At 48.8% G+C, this 13,807-nt stretch overlaps 1 protein-coding gene across 17 annotated transcripts in view; it reads right to left on the bottom strand.

Annotated features, from left to right (window-relative positions):
* SAMD11 (sterile alpha motif domain containing 11) overlaps nucleotides 1-13,807 on the bottom strand; it is a 323,740-nt gene that overhangs the window by 14,913 nt on the left and 295,020 nt on the right. For all 17 annotated transcript variants that reach the window (XM_083752510.1, XM_083752516.1, XM_083752517.1 and 14 more), the window contains 3 exons: nucleotides 10,367-10,482; nucleotides 8,756-8,834; nucleotides 6,311-7,008 (listed from right to left, as the gene is read on the bottom strand). In XM_083752510.1, coding sequence (XP_083608636.1) covers nucleotides 6,311-7,008; nucleotides 8,756-8,834; nucleotides 10,367-10,482 — 893 coding nt within the window. The remainder of the gene's footprint in view (nucleotides 1-6,310; nucleotides 7,009-8,755; nucleotides 8,835-10,366; nucleotides 10,483-13,807) is intronic.

Raw genomic sequence — 13,807 nt, 5'->3', positions numbered from 1 at the left:
CTGCCTTATGCAGAGTCAGGCCACTGGTCCACTAAGCCCAGTGTTTTCTACACTGACTGGCAGCAGCTATCCAGGGTTCCAGGCAGAGAATCTCTCCCAGTCCTACCTGAAGATGCTGGAGATTGAACCTGGAACCTTTTGCCACAGTTCTTCCCTGAAGATGTAGCAGGATAGGGTGCTGCCTATTCTGGCAGCTGGTCCATTGAGCTCAGTATTGCCTACCCTGACTGGCAGTGGCTCTCTGGGGTTTCAAGCAAGGGACATGCCCAGCCCTACCCAGGGATAGAACCTGGGACCTTCTGCATGCGAAGCAGATGTTCTTAGCACTGAGCTACAGCTCATGCCATTGCTAATACTGGCTAGAATTCAAGCTATGTTAATAGTTGTGTGGGTCAAGGGGCTTACAATGGACTGCCTGCCATGCAGGGCCAGGTTATAAGGGAGCGAGAGTGATTACCCTGCCAAGGATGGCTCATTAAGGCAAGTGGGATGCTGCCCCACCAAATTCAGTCTACCCACTTGCCTGCCTTCTTGCGGGTGGTGGTGGACTCAGCAGGGAAGAGGAGAACAAAACTAGAATGAGTCTGCTCTTCCTTTCACTGGCTCCGGCTCCACCTACTCCACCTGGCCTTCCACCCCACATACCACCAGCCACCATTGCTTTGGAGGTGGGGCCCACACCAGCCCCTAGCAAAGGACTGCTAATTTCCTCAAGGTCGCGAGATTCCTATCCTCTCCCACCAATGTGGGTCCAAGAGGCCAAACAAGCCATAAAGACCAGGCACCTCCCCCCCCCCCCGCATGGGGCCGATGCCACTGACCCACACAGAGAGCCGGGATGGGGGCTTAATCCATCTTGTTATTTCTTCCCCTGCCCTGCCGAGAGCCGGGAGAGGTCACCGAACGGCCCCGGAAGGCTGGCGTTAATTGCTCTCCAGACTGCAGATCGATAGGAAGATTTTAGCTGCTTGCTGGCTCCATCCTTCACCTTTTCCAGAGGACGGGGCCGGCCGGCGGGCAAGTGGGCGGCAGGGGGGGTGGCAGTGTATGAGAGAAGAGGTGCGTGGCTGAAACGAGATGAGGTCATTTTGGCAGCGACTGGGGTTTTCATAAGGCAGCTTGGGGAATTGACCCGGCAATCAACTGCCGTGTCGATAATTTTCTGTCACTGGGGATAGAAAATGGCTCTGCGCCTCCAAAGTGCCGGAGGAGCCAGCCTCCCCCCCAGCCTGCTCCAACACCACCACTGTTCCCCCTCCCTGGAAAGCAGCCAGCCTCGTTCAGAGCCTCCTGGATCATCTGCGGATATTAAATCTCTACCCTTTCCCCTTTCTGCCCTCCATCTTCCCGTCAGCCGCTATCTGGGTCTTCCTGCTTGCATTATCTAGCTTTCATCCACGGCACGAAGGCAAGGCCATGTGTACACACACACACACACACACGGCTCACATGCGCACGTTGTCTCTTGGGGAATGCATCATTATGAACACAGAAAGCAGGTTTCTACTGAGTCAGACCATTGGTCTGCCTGGAGCAGTACCGTCTACACTGATTGGCAGCGGCTCTCCAGGGTTTCAGACACAGATCTCTCCCAGCCCAACCTGAAGATGCTGCATCTCTGCTCTGCCTCCCCAAGAAGAGTTGGCTTGCATGTGTGAACAAGCCACCGGTGATAAAACTGCCTTACCACCCTGTGCACAAACCTTTTTCAATGGACACAGTGGCAGATTCAGGGAAATGTAGAGAATCAAGAGTGAAGGAATAGGCCCAAGGAGCAAGGCTGGATGAAAGCGCTTTGGGGGCCCAAAATAAGGAACCTCTTCCTTATTGCATTGCAGGGGGTGGGACTAGATGTCCCCCAAGGTCCCTTCCAACTCTAAAATTCTAGGATTCTGTTATCCCCCCCCTCCCCAAAGCAACACATCAAATAAGGTACCACAAAATTAGTCTTGCGGCATCTTTTTAAAAACTGTATCTAGATGAGCCCTATAAAGCTTAAGACTTTCTGAAATTAATGGACCAAAGCTAGTCATGTCCGTTAACTTCAGTGGGTGCAACCCTTATCAATTTATTACAATATTAGGTTTTGTTAATGATGAGAAAAACCTAAAACTTCTGAGCATGCAAAGTTTCATTGTAACTCTCACCAGAACAAACACAAAAACCATTTTGCTGAAAAGAAAATACTCTGTGCACGACAGCCACCTTCAAACACCTTAAGGCAGGCTTCCTCAACCTTGGCCCTCCAGATGTTTTTGAGACTACAATTCCCATCATCCCTGACCACTGGTCCTGCTAGCTAGGGATCATGGGAGTTGTAGGCCAAAACATCTGGAGGGTCGAGGCTGAGGAAGCCTGTCTTAAGGGGTGTCACATGGAAGATGGAGCAAGCTTGTTTTCTCCTACTCCAGAGGCCAGGACTCGAACCAATGGATTCAAGTTACAAGACAGGAGATTCTGACTAAACATCAGGCCCATATTTCTGATGGCAAGAGCTGTTGGACAGTAGAACAGACTCCCATAAGAGGTGGTGGATTCTCCTTTCTTAAGTTTTTTCAAGCAGAGGTTGGATGGCCATGTGTCATGGATGCTTTAGTGGAGATTCCTGCAATGCAGGGGCTTGGACTATGATTCTATGTGCCATTTCAGTTTTCCGTCACTTAACCCATCACTGTTTTTCCGCACTTCCCAGCTTGGCCCAGCATAACCTACCTTACATGGGTGCCATGAAGATATATAAGAATGTTGAGGAAACAAGTGTCCATGAATGAGCCCAAGCTCTGCCCTAGTAACCATTACCATGCTGTTTTTTTCTCCACACCATACATTTAAAGTGCATGGCTTCCTCCAAAGAATTCTGGGAATTGTAGCTTAGTACTCACAGAAATAGGGACGTGGGTGGCGCTGTGGGTTAAACCACAGAGCCTAGGACTTGCTGATCAGAAGGTTGGCGGTTCGAATCCCCGTGACGGGGTGAGCTCCCATTGCTCGGTCCCTACTCCTGCCCACCTAGCAGTTCAAAAGCACGTCAAAGTGCAAGTAGATAAATAGGTACCACTCCGGCAGGAAGGTAAACGCCGTTTCCGTGCGCTGCTCTGGTTCACCAGAAGTGGCTTAGTCATGCTGGCCACCATGACCCAGAAGCTGTACACCGGCTCCCTCGGCCAATAAAGCGAGATGAGCGCCGCAACCCCAGAGTCATCTGCGACTGGACCTAATGATTAGGGGTCCCTTTACCTTTACTCACAGAAATACAATTTCCAGCACCCTTGACAGGTTTTTTTGGGGGGGGGAGGGGGGAAGTAATGTGCTTTAAATGCGTGGTGTGAACATCAGACTGAGCTACAGTTCTAGCAGCAGTTGTTTTCCTGCCCTACGTACCAGCTCCGCAAACCTCGTGGTACACCAAAAAGGAGAAACCAGGAACGCCCTAATCACAAATAGGCATTCAAAGCCCCCCAGCTGAAACACGCTTTGAAAACAAAGTGGAGGGGTTACAGGAACTGATATGACCAAGAAAAAGCTACATCAGGGCTTGGAGAAGCACCGCCTCTCACTCGCCCCTGCCCATCTGGGACCCATGCCCTGCTCTGCACGCTCTTAAAAACCCACATTTCCCTTTTAATCAGCCAGTAAGGAAACGCTCTTGCCAAGCCGCCTCATCTGTTGAGGTGGCTGGGGATATTCCATCACACCCAACCATCTGTCAGGAAGAAATCACTCCTTTCTGCCCCGCCTTTGGTGGCGAGTGCCGGCGGGCTTGCCTTGACCCGATGAGCTCCTCTTGAAAGGAGGACGGCTCCATCACCCAAGTGGCTTGCATAGCCTCCATCTCTTCTCCCCAAAGCAGCTCCCTCCTCCTCCCCCTCCCCCACCAACCCACTTCAGCTCATGTTCCCCTCTTTCTTTCCCTGGCTGAACATGCTAGGTAGCAAACAGGAGGAAGGAAAAGCAGAGGCTTCGAAAACAAGCCTTAAAGTTTCAGTTCGCGTTATGGCGGCACTTCATTCACATGAAATGGCATTCCCCAATCTGGTGCCCTCCAGCTGTTTTGGACTACAACTCTCATCAGCCTAAGACAGAACAGCTGCCATTAAGAAGACAATATGTGCACTGTGAAACATGGGAACACTCATGCCTGGGAGCTGTACAAGTACTCCTAACTCCATGGGGAAGTTCCAAAAGAAATTGTGCACACAAAATACCATGGGTGCAAACACTGAGATGGTTAAGAAGCATTCTGATTGGACTAAAAAGGTGCCCCCCCCAAATCCAGCTCAACTATACTCATGTCATGTCTTGTGAACAGCCCTGAGATCTTTCGATGAAGGGCAGTATATATATATCTTAACAAAAACACCTTTACCGATTCCTTTCCAAATCCTGAAAAGCCCATAATCATTTTTGCAGGTCCTTCTCTGTCGCCTGCCCAGCAATTTATCAACATCTGTCCCGGAGGAGGGTTTTCCAAGCAAGGCCAGGCTGACCTTGCAAGACCAAAAGGGCAATGAAATTGCATTGCAACCCACTCAACCACACCTCACCTGCCAAGCATCAACTAGGGCTGGATGCACACACAAACAACAGTGGACCTATGGGGGGATTCTGGAACAAAAGGGCTGTAAGCCCAGCAGCCAGAGCATCTGCTTTGCATGCACCAGGCCCCTGGTTCAGTCCCTGGCATCTCCAGGTAGGGTTAAGAAGGTCCCCTGCCTGAAATCATGAGAGCTGCTGCCAGTCAGTATAGGCAACACTGAGATAGATGGACCAAGGGTCTCGCTCAATATAAGGCAGCTTCATATGTTACTGAACAGTATTCATTGTGTTGATGAATTTGCTGTTGTTTGCTTTATATGCTATTGTGTTTGATATTACTGTGTTTGCAATGTTTTTTGTTTTAAATGCTATTGTGAGCAGCTTTCAATATTTGTCGTTGGAAAAGCGGAATACAAATATCAACTCAACTCAACTCAACTCAGCTAGGTCCTGAAATATAATATCCAAAGAGATGTTTAGGGTCACAGAGCTGGCCCAAGGTATCTCTCCCCCACCAGCAAAAGATACAAATGGTCTCCTCCCTGCCCAGTACAAAAATCAGCACATATTAAATAAATTATAACATTTGACAACACTTTTTAGCACCTCACAGGTAGGAGGGTGTAGAATTGGGTGGACGTCAGCCTGTTCAAAAGGCCTGGAAAGCTCATTGCTGTTATTGTTAGTCCCTTTTCTTACAGAGTGAACCAAAGGGACTAACATTAAAAGCCATTAAGAACAACCAAATAAAAAAACCCTAAAACGTAAGAAGAGCCCTCCTGGATCAGGCCAATGGCCCATCTACTCCTGCTTCCTGTTCTCACAGTGGGCAACTGGAGGTGCATTGTGGGAAGCCTGCAAGCAGAACCCAAGTGGAAGAGCACTTTCACCACACCTGTGGTTTCCAAAACAAAAAAAAATCCTTCCAGTAGCACCTTAAAGACCAACTAAGTCAGTTCTTGGTATGAGCTTTCGTGTGCATGCACACTTCTTCAGATGTGGTTTCCAGCAACTGGTATTTAGAGCCATTACTGCCTCCAACTGCAGAGGCAAAGCGTAGCCATCGTGGCTGGTAGCCATTGATAGTCGTATCCTCCATGAATTAAAAACACAGCCATACAGGTAAAAGGCAGGAGTTACAGAGCCCAAATATGTCACAGTGCCACCATCAGAAACAATTAAACAATAACAAGAAAATAAAAGAAACACAACAGTAATACTGTATGAGAAAAAGGGTTCTTATAACCAAAGAAATCAGAAGGAAAGAGAAGCCTGCTCCTCTTTAATTTAAACGTGTATCAGATCACCTTTCTTGGCCAGAGCAGAACCACAGGTTATGTGTAGTCAGAGACTCTTTAAGAAAGTGGAAATACTGGGCTGGTGGGTGTTGTCATGTTAAAAGAAGGGAGATAGAAGGGGTTCTCCACAGCGCCCCCTCCAAATCCAGAATCCAAGGCCATATCCACACAATATATTTAAAGCATTTTTGTGCCACTTTTAGCAACTACGGACAATTCTGGGAACTGTAGTTTATTAATGGTATTGGGAATTGGGAAGTCAGTGAAGCTCAGCACCTTTATCAGACTACAGTTCCCAGGATTCTGTAAGGGGAGTCATGAATTTTAAAGGAGCGCAAATGCTTTCAGCACATGGTACGGCTGTGAACCAAACTCTGCAAACGAAGGCACACTCCACCTGAAAATTCTGCACACTCCCAACGTCTGCTTGCATTCTTAAAGTACCAATTCCACAGACAACCGTCGCCGCCACCTACCTGTGTGGAAATAGGGGCTCATGGTGTACGGAAAGCCAAATGGCAGCGGCTGCGGAGGTGGGAGTGAGGCCGGTGGGAGGTATTTTGCCTCGGTTTTGTTGATGACTGGGCCGAGGAGGTGGCTGGGCGACTCAGCGCTGGAAGAGCTGCAGGGGGCGCTCTGGCTGGCAGATAAATCGCCCAGTTCCTTGGCACCATCGCAGGCTTTTGCTGCCTCTTTGCATTCCTTCAGCTCGCCAGCCAGGCTGCTGCTCTCAGCCTTTGTGCTGTCCAGCTTCTCCTCGCTCACGTCGGCATCGCTCTCAGAGTCCTTCATCTCCTCGTCGTTGCCATCAGGGGGGCGGCTCTCGGACAGCTCTTTGGATTCGCTCTGGCCAGGCGCCTCGGCCCGGTGGTGTGTGGACTTCCGGCTCCCCCTCCGACTCCCTTGTTCCTTGGGCGGGGTGGTGGAGGCGCTGGGGACCCCGTGGTTGAGCGACAGGAGTGGGGTGTTATTATGGCGGAGCACCAACATGGCGTTCCTCCGCGAGAGCTCATCGCGGAGCGGGTGCCCCTCGGGAATGTCGTGGACGTTGCGCAGGGCTGGGTGGTCCGGCGGCAGGCCCGGGTGCAAGCTCATCGGGTCGCTGGCCAGGAGCCGCTGGCGGTGGAGGTTCTCCAACTCCTTCTGGCGGATGATCTCTGCAGACATCTCAAGCCTAAATGGATGAAGGCAAATGGGTGAGATGGGTTTGGGAGGAACTGAGAGGCTCAGGGTCAGAGTCCTACCTCTCTGCCTTGCAGCTGTGAATAAACTACCCCCTCTTGTCTCCAAATTGCAGTGTCCCAAAATTAAAATGGGGTGTGAAAGTGATCTACCTTGCAGGGTTGTTGAGGGACCCCATCTGAATACAAATGGAGTGTGATACTTGCACAAATTCAAAGCACTACATCATCTGAGGCCCTTCTTCATGTGCCTCCTCCATAAGAGGTCCGGTGGTTGGCAACACAAGAACCGGGGCCTTTTCTGCAGTGGCTCCCCATTTGTGGAATGTTCCCTCCAGGGAGGCTTGCCTGGAGCCTTTGAAACATATTTTCAGGCACCAGACAAAAATCAGGTCTTGGGCTGATTAACATTCTATGGCTTTTTAAATGTGTTTGGGGGGGTGTTATGGCTTGTTTTTGTTTTATTATGTATTTTGTGTTCTCACTTGTATTTTTATGTTGTGGTCTACCCTGCATTCTTCGGATGAAAGGCAGTATACAACAAACAACAGAACACAAAACCAATAGCAGTGGTTCAGCAATGCGTATTGGGTGGGTCAGAACAGACCCACTGAAATTATTGGGCCCAACTGAGTCACATCCATTATTTTCAATGGGTCTGCCAACCCTTGGAAGCGAGTTTTATCCATCTCCCTTTCCGGCAATATTTTCCCACCCCGACATCCTTGCATCACCCAGGTAGTTCTGCTTCCGCCTCTCCCTGCTTCCAATTGGAAATGGGAAGCTGGAGTCTAACCTGGGGAAAACAAAGAGGGAGGGGAGGCACTGCCAGGCAAATTGCAATGCTTTCCAAAACTCCCACATCCCAGGGAGATTCCCCAGCCTCCCATCTCTCCCCCTTAAGAGGAAGGGAGGTTGTCCGGGAGAGAGCCCTTGGAAGGGAACGATGATAAACGTGTCTGGCACGGCCTCCAACTCTTTGGCTCAATGAAGCGTACCAGCTAATCTCCCCTTCTCAAAGGATATGCATGGGAGATCAGGGATGAATTCATGGCCAAGGCCCCCACCTCCCACAGCTCTAGCTAGAATAGGGGTCAGCAACCTTTTTCAGCTGTGGGCCGGTCCACCATCCCTCAGACCATGTGGTGGGCTGGAATATATTTTTTTGGGTGGAAATGAACAAATTCCTATGCCCCACAAATAACCTACAGCTGCATTTTAAATAAAAGGACACATTCTACTCATGTAAAAACACACTGATTCATGGGTCGAAGGCGATTGGGCCGATTCCGGCCCCCAGGCCTTAGGTTGCCTACCCCTGAGCTAGAAGAAAGGGAGTGGGCCTCCTTCTTCTCCCCCCCCCCCCAAAGCTGCCTTACACAGAGTCAGATCCTTGGTCCACTTACTGTCTACACTGACTGGCAGTGGCTCTCCTGGGTGCCAGGAAGGGGGTGCTTTTCAGCCATACATGGAACTGCCAGGGCTTGAGCCTGGGACCCTTCTGCATGCAAAACAACTGATCTACCACTGAACTACAACCCTTCCCTTCCGACACCTAAGTCAGGCCACTGGCCCATTTAACTCAGTACTGTCTACACCAACTGGTAGCAGCGCTCCAGGCAGGGATCTCTCCTGACCTAACCTGGAGATACCAGGGATTAAACTTGGAACTGTCTACACGTAGAGAGGATGCTCTCCCACTGAGCTGGGGCCCATCTCCATCAACTGTGGGCTTCTAACCTGGCAAGGTTCTGCTTCCTCAGCATCTCTTGTTGTCGTGCAAACATCTCTGCCTGGGCTGGCTGTAGAAACCCGTAACCTGTGGGCGGGAGGGAGGGGAAAGATCTGGAGGTTAACACAAATGCATGGTTGTTCAGAAATACTAATGTAGTGTTAAATTCAGAAGTGTATCATCCCTTCACAAGAGTCAAACAAGAATAATAATTAGGGGTGCATTGCAACAACTAATGCTGATCTGCTGCATTTCAGCTAGATCTATTATTTTCTGTGCATGTACATGGACAAATGATTTGGAGTGTTCCAATAACTTCTTTCGGAGTGACTTGAATTGTGTTTTCCCCAAAGTTCCATTTCACATAATAAAATTTGCTCACCCTTCCCTTGAAACTGAAGCCCTTTGTTTGCAGTGTCCCTACCTACTTAGCTTCGGAGAAGTTTCCCAAACTTGTGTCTCCACTTGTTTTTGGACTACAACTCCCATCATCCCTAGCTAGCAGGACCAGAGGTCAGGCATGATGTTAATTGTAGTCCAAAAACAGATAAAGACCCAAATCTGGGAAACCCTACTTTGGAGCATATTGAGCAACAATTCCCTGGTGTTCTTCCGAAATGCCTTCTCCAGAATGACCCTAGGAGTCAATCTTCAACTGGCTTACTCAACTCCTTTCACTCTGACTGGCTCCAAATCAGCAGAAAGGATTAGAAGACTTCTTCTCAGTGGCTAAAAAGCTCTCCTTTTCATGCTGACTGGATGTGCTAGGACGCTAGGGACAGAGACCCTGCAGCAGAAATAGTAACAGGTCTTTGATCTTCCCCCACTCCAGAACCCTGGACCACTGCACTCAAATCCAGCCTTATGACGATTCAGTCCTGTTCCTAGGCCTCTCTCAGTCCTGCTCCCTAATATCCTGTTGGGGATGCAAGGGGCTAGCACCTTGGATTGTTTGCATTCAAAAGCATGCACTCCATCTCTACACTAAGCCTTCTGACTATGAAGGATGACAGAGGGGGAAATTGGAAACTATTCAATTTACAATTCCAAAAACAACACACAGGAAGCTGTGCTTCGAAATCCGTACTTCTCTGAATTTTTGCAATGCAGTTCTCCAGACAAGTAATATACACAAAGGCACATATATTAAGGGAACATTTGAATGAAAATGAATATATTAGTGAAAATATATAGATAACAAAAACGTGTGTGCTAGGCAAAAGCACATACAAAGAATGCGTATATAATTAGCACAGTTGCACACAAAAATGTTGACAAAATTTTCATGAGAACTTTTTTTTTTTTTTAAAAAGAGAAAAATATTGCAAACTGACCTGGAAGACTGAAATTAGAACTGGAAAAAGTAGGAGATGGAAGGCTGTAGCCAATGCCAGTCCGACTCAACAGGAGACCAACTGAAATTAGTGGCCACAACTTAGGTCCAATGATTTCACCAGGTCCATCTTGAGTTAAAACTTAGTTGGGATACCAAACCAGAGAAAACTGACATGGACAGATTTGTCCATTGCTAGAGGAAGAACACCAAAACCACATACCTCCCTCGCTCCTTGAACATTTTGCTGCATGGCATAATCCTCAGCACAGACAGGAACACTCACCTGGCGTCTGACACAAGGCCGAAGGTACCCCTAAAAAGGGGGGTCTCAAGTGCGGGCCTAATGCAATGTGAGGAGCGTTCTGAGGCGACAGAAGAGGGGGTGGATGGGACATCTCCCTAAAGGGAAAAACAACACAAAGCAGAGGGAAGTTAAGCACTTTACTTGTGTGTGGGGAGGGGGGAGTGTTGGGCCGCATCCACACCATCACTTTAAACAGCTATGGCTTCTCTCAAAGGATCCTGGGAGGACCTGTAGTTTGTTAAGGGTGCTGAATTATGAGGAGGCCCCTCTTCCCTTCACAGTCTTAAGAGCTCCCTGGGAAGAGGGACTGTCTGTTCAACTACTGTTGACAACAAACTTTTTCAGCAGGTGGCTGGTCCACTGTCCCTCAGACCTTGTGGGGGGCCAGACTATATTTTTTTTGGGGGGGAAATGAACGAATTACTATGCCCCACAAATAACCCAGAGATGCATTTTAAATAAAAGCATACATTCTACTCATGTAAAAATACCAGGCAGACCCCGCAAATAACTCAGAGATGTATTTTAAATAAAAGGACACATTCTACTCATGGGAAAACACCAGGCAGGCCCCACAAATAACCCAGAGATGCATTTTAAATAAAAGGACATATTCTACTCATGGAAAAACATGCTGATTCCCAGACAGTCCATGGGTCAGATTTAGAAGGCAATTGGGCTGGATCCAGCCCCCAGGCCTTAGTTTGCCTACCCATGGTTTAATCATTAGGAGAACTGTATCTCTGGGAGAAGAACAGGGGTCTCCTCACAACTCTCAGCACCCCTAACAAACTACAACTCCCAGAATTCTTTGGGTGATGTAGCCATGGCTGTTTAATGTGGCATGGTTGTACTTTGAATGTAGGGTGTGTGTATGTGGCCTTGACCAAGTCTGTAGAAGCTATACAGTTCTGACATGCTCCTGGCTCAGCACATAAGCACAGGGGCATGCTATGCAACCCACAGTGAACTGGTGAGCTTAACCAGGAGAGGCGGGGACAAACATATGAAAACACAAAGTGGAGTTTTAATTTCTCACCCTTCTTGTAAAGCAGGAGTGGGGAACCTCTTTTGGCCCAGTGGCCTACATCTTATCATTCTGCTCCTCTAACTTAGACAGGTGGGCGGGGACACCCACCTGCCAATCATCTAATGCCAGTATGATGTCATTTGACTGATAGGTTGGGAGGTGGGGAGAAGGTCTGCTTTGCCTGCATGTTCTCTGCAATGAACACAGTGGTGGAGCAGCACCCTGCAGGAATGAACCCTGCCCTCCAGCTGATGTCAGCTGATTGATTGGCAGGTATGGTAAGGGGGAGGGAATTACCTCACAGGCCAAACTGGGCCGAGAGCTGAACATGGGCCAGGGATCCTACTGTACCTGTTGTACAACACCTGTAAGGTGAATTAAGTTCCCTTGGTATATTGTTTGGACCAGTCTTGACTAGGAGACATTCTCTTACTGGTCCAAATACTCAGGGAGCTCAGCACTCTTCTCCCAATGGCCCAAACAACCCCCTCAACTGCCATACATTTGTTCTATGTATTGAATTCTCAGGTGTTTGCTGGAACAGTTCACAGTCTCCCATCCAGACAGCATAAAGCAAGGATGGGGAGCCGACTGCTCCCATCATCCCTGGCCATGTTGGCTGGAGCTGATGGGAGTTGGCGTTCAACAGCATCTGGAGGGCCACAGGATTCCCACCCCGGCAAAAAAAGATCAGGCAGCTCCCCTTGGCTTCCTTCCATGCATGGGCTCTCAGAGCACACTCAAGGGAGCTATCTGACTAGCTGCAATGGCCATGTCCCGCCTCCACAGCTGGAGGTACCGGTAATCTACCCCGAATACCAGTTGCTGTGAATCACAAGAGCTGCTCTTGAGCTCAGGTCCTGTTTGAGAGTTTTCCCGAAGAGGCACCTGGTTGGCCACTGTGAGAACAGGATGGAAGGTTCCAGGTTACATTCTCATGGCTAATGCCAGTGTAACCAGCTAAACTCCCCACTGGACAAAACATCTATGGCTAACAATCTTTTAGCTAATAAGCCCGGGAAGCCACAGCGATTTCGGAACGTTGGGTTTTTCTCAACTGGGAACAGCCATTTATTTTTAAAAGGGCAAAATTTGCTTGAAAGATGACAAGGAGCCAGCAAGCATGAAATGTGTTTCCTTCCCCCGGGAGATGAGCATGGGTCCAGAGCCGTACCCTGCTTGTCCCCCCCTCCAAACCAGCACCGGCTCATTACACAAAAGTAGCACAGGCTCTCTCTTCAATCATTAGTAGCTTATGGATGTTTCTCCACACCAAATAATGTACTTTTTTTTGGGGGGGGGAGAGGATTCTAGTGATTAAAGCTGCAGTGCTGTACACTCTCTTGTAGGAAACCCGGGGGCCACATGTCAGAGGTGGGTGGGGCCAGAGCAACAGGTGTAATTCTTGTGTTTGCACAGCCATACAAAAGTCAGAAGTTTGCAGAAACAGACACAGACACATCTCTCCATATTCCAACCAGGAAATCAAGAGACATTACTGTACTGCAGTTCAATGAACAACCCAACGATGCAAAAGTCCCTGAGAAGGGTGTGCAGCAGGACCGGTGCGGGGAGTTGCCTGGGGAAGATTCTTGAGTGGCAAATTTGGCCCCTGAGCCTGAGGTTCCTCATGCCAAGCAGTTCCTAAGCTGAAACCTGCCTATTCTTCAAAATATGCACGTCGCCAAATTTTACTGTTCTGTTTTCCAACAGCAACAACAGATTCAAAAACGGAATCAACAACAAGTTCTTTTTTCAAATAAACAAATTGCAAAGTAAAGAAGAAATGGGTTAAAATGAATGTAAGTTGTGGGTTGGGGGGGATGGGGAAACCGAAAAGAAGCAAGATGGACAGACTCACCCACTGTCAGTCAGGAGGAAAACTAACCCCCTATCCATACTAAACAAGGGTGGACTACTAGATTGAGTAAAATCTCATCTCACAAGACCATTTATAAACACACACACCAGTCAACACACATTCAGAGACCAAGTAAGATAAAAACAGAAGGGGATAATTTTTCCTTCTAATGAGACTGCACAAATACTACGTGCATGTAGACACACACAAAGAGATATAACTGAGTGGATTAAAATTCTCCCCTTCCGAGACCCAGGTCTCCATCCCCTTGTTGTCTCCCCATCTGTCCCTCTCCCCCGGCTTCCAGTCTGTCTCGTCCCGCTCGCTCCCCCCTGCTCCCCTTCTGTCCATCCCTCTCCGTCCCCCCTTCTTGCTTGCCACCCCCCCAACGCCTAGCTTTCAGCTTTTCTCTCCTTCCCTCCCTCCTGAGCTCTCCTCTAAACTAATTGCACAGCTCCCGGTGTCTGGAAGAGAGCCACGGATCGATCCGTCGCTGTTGAAATGTTAATGCTAATCGTATAACGGCTCC

The sequence above is a fragment of the Podarcis gaigeae genome (assembly GCF_964106915.1).
Source record: "Podarcis gaigeae genome assembly, chromosome: 8".
Classification (NCBI taxonomy): domain Eukaryota; kingdom Metazoa; phylum Chordata; class Lepidosauria; order Squamata; family Lacertidae; genus Podarcis; species Podarcis gaigeae.
Note: the sequence above shows the minus strand (reverse complement) of the source record. Positions and strands in the feature narration are given on the sequence as shown.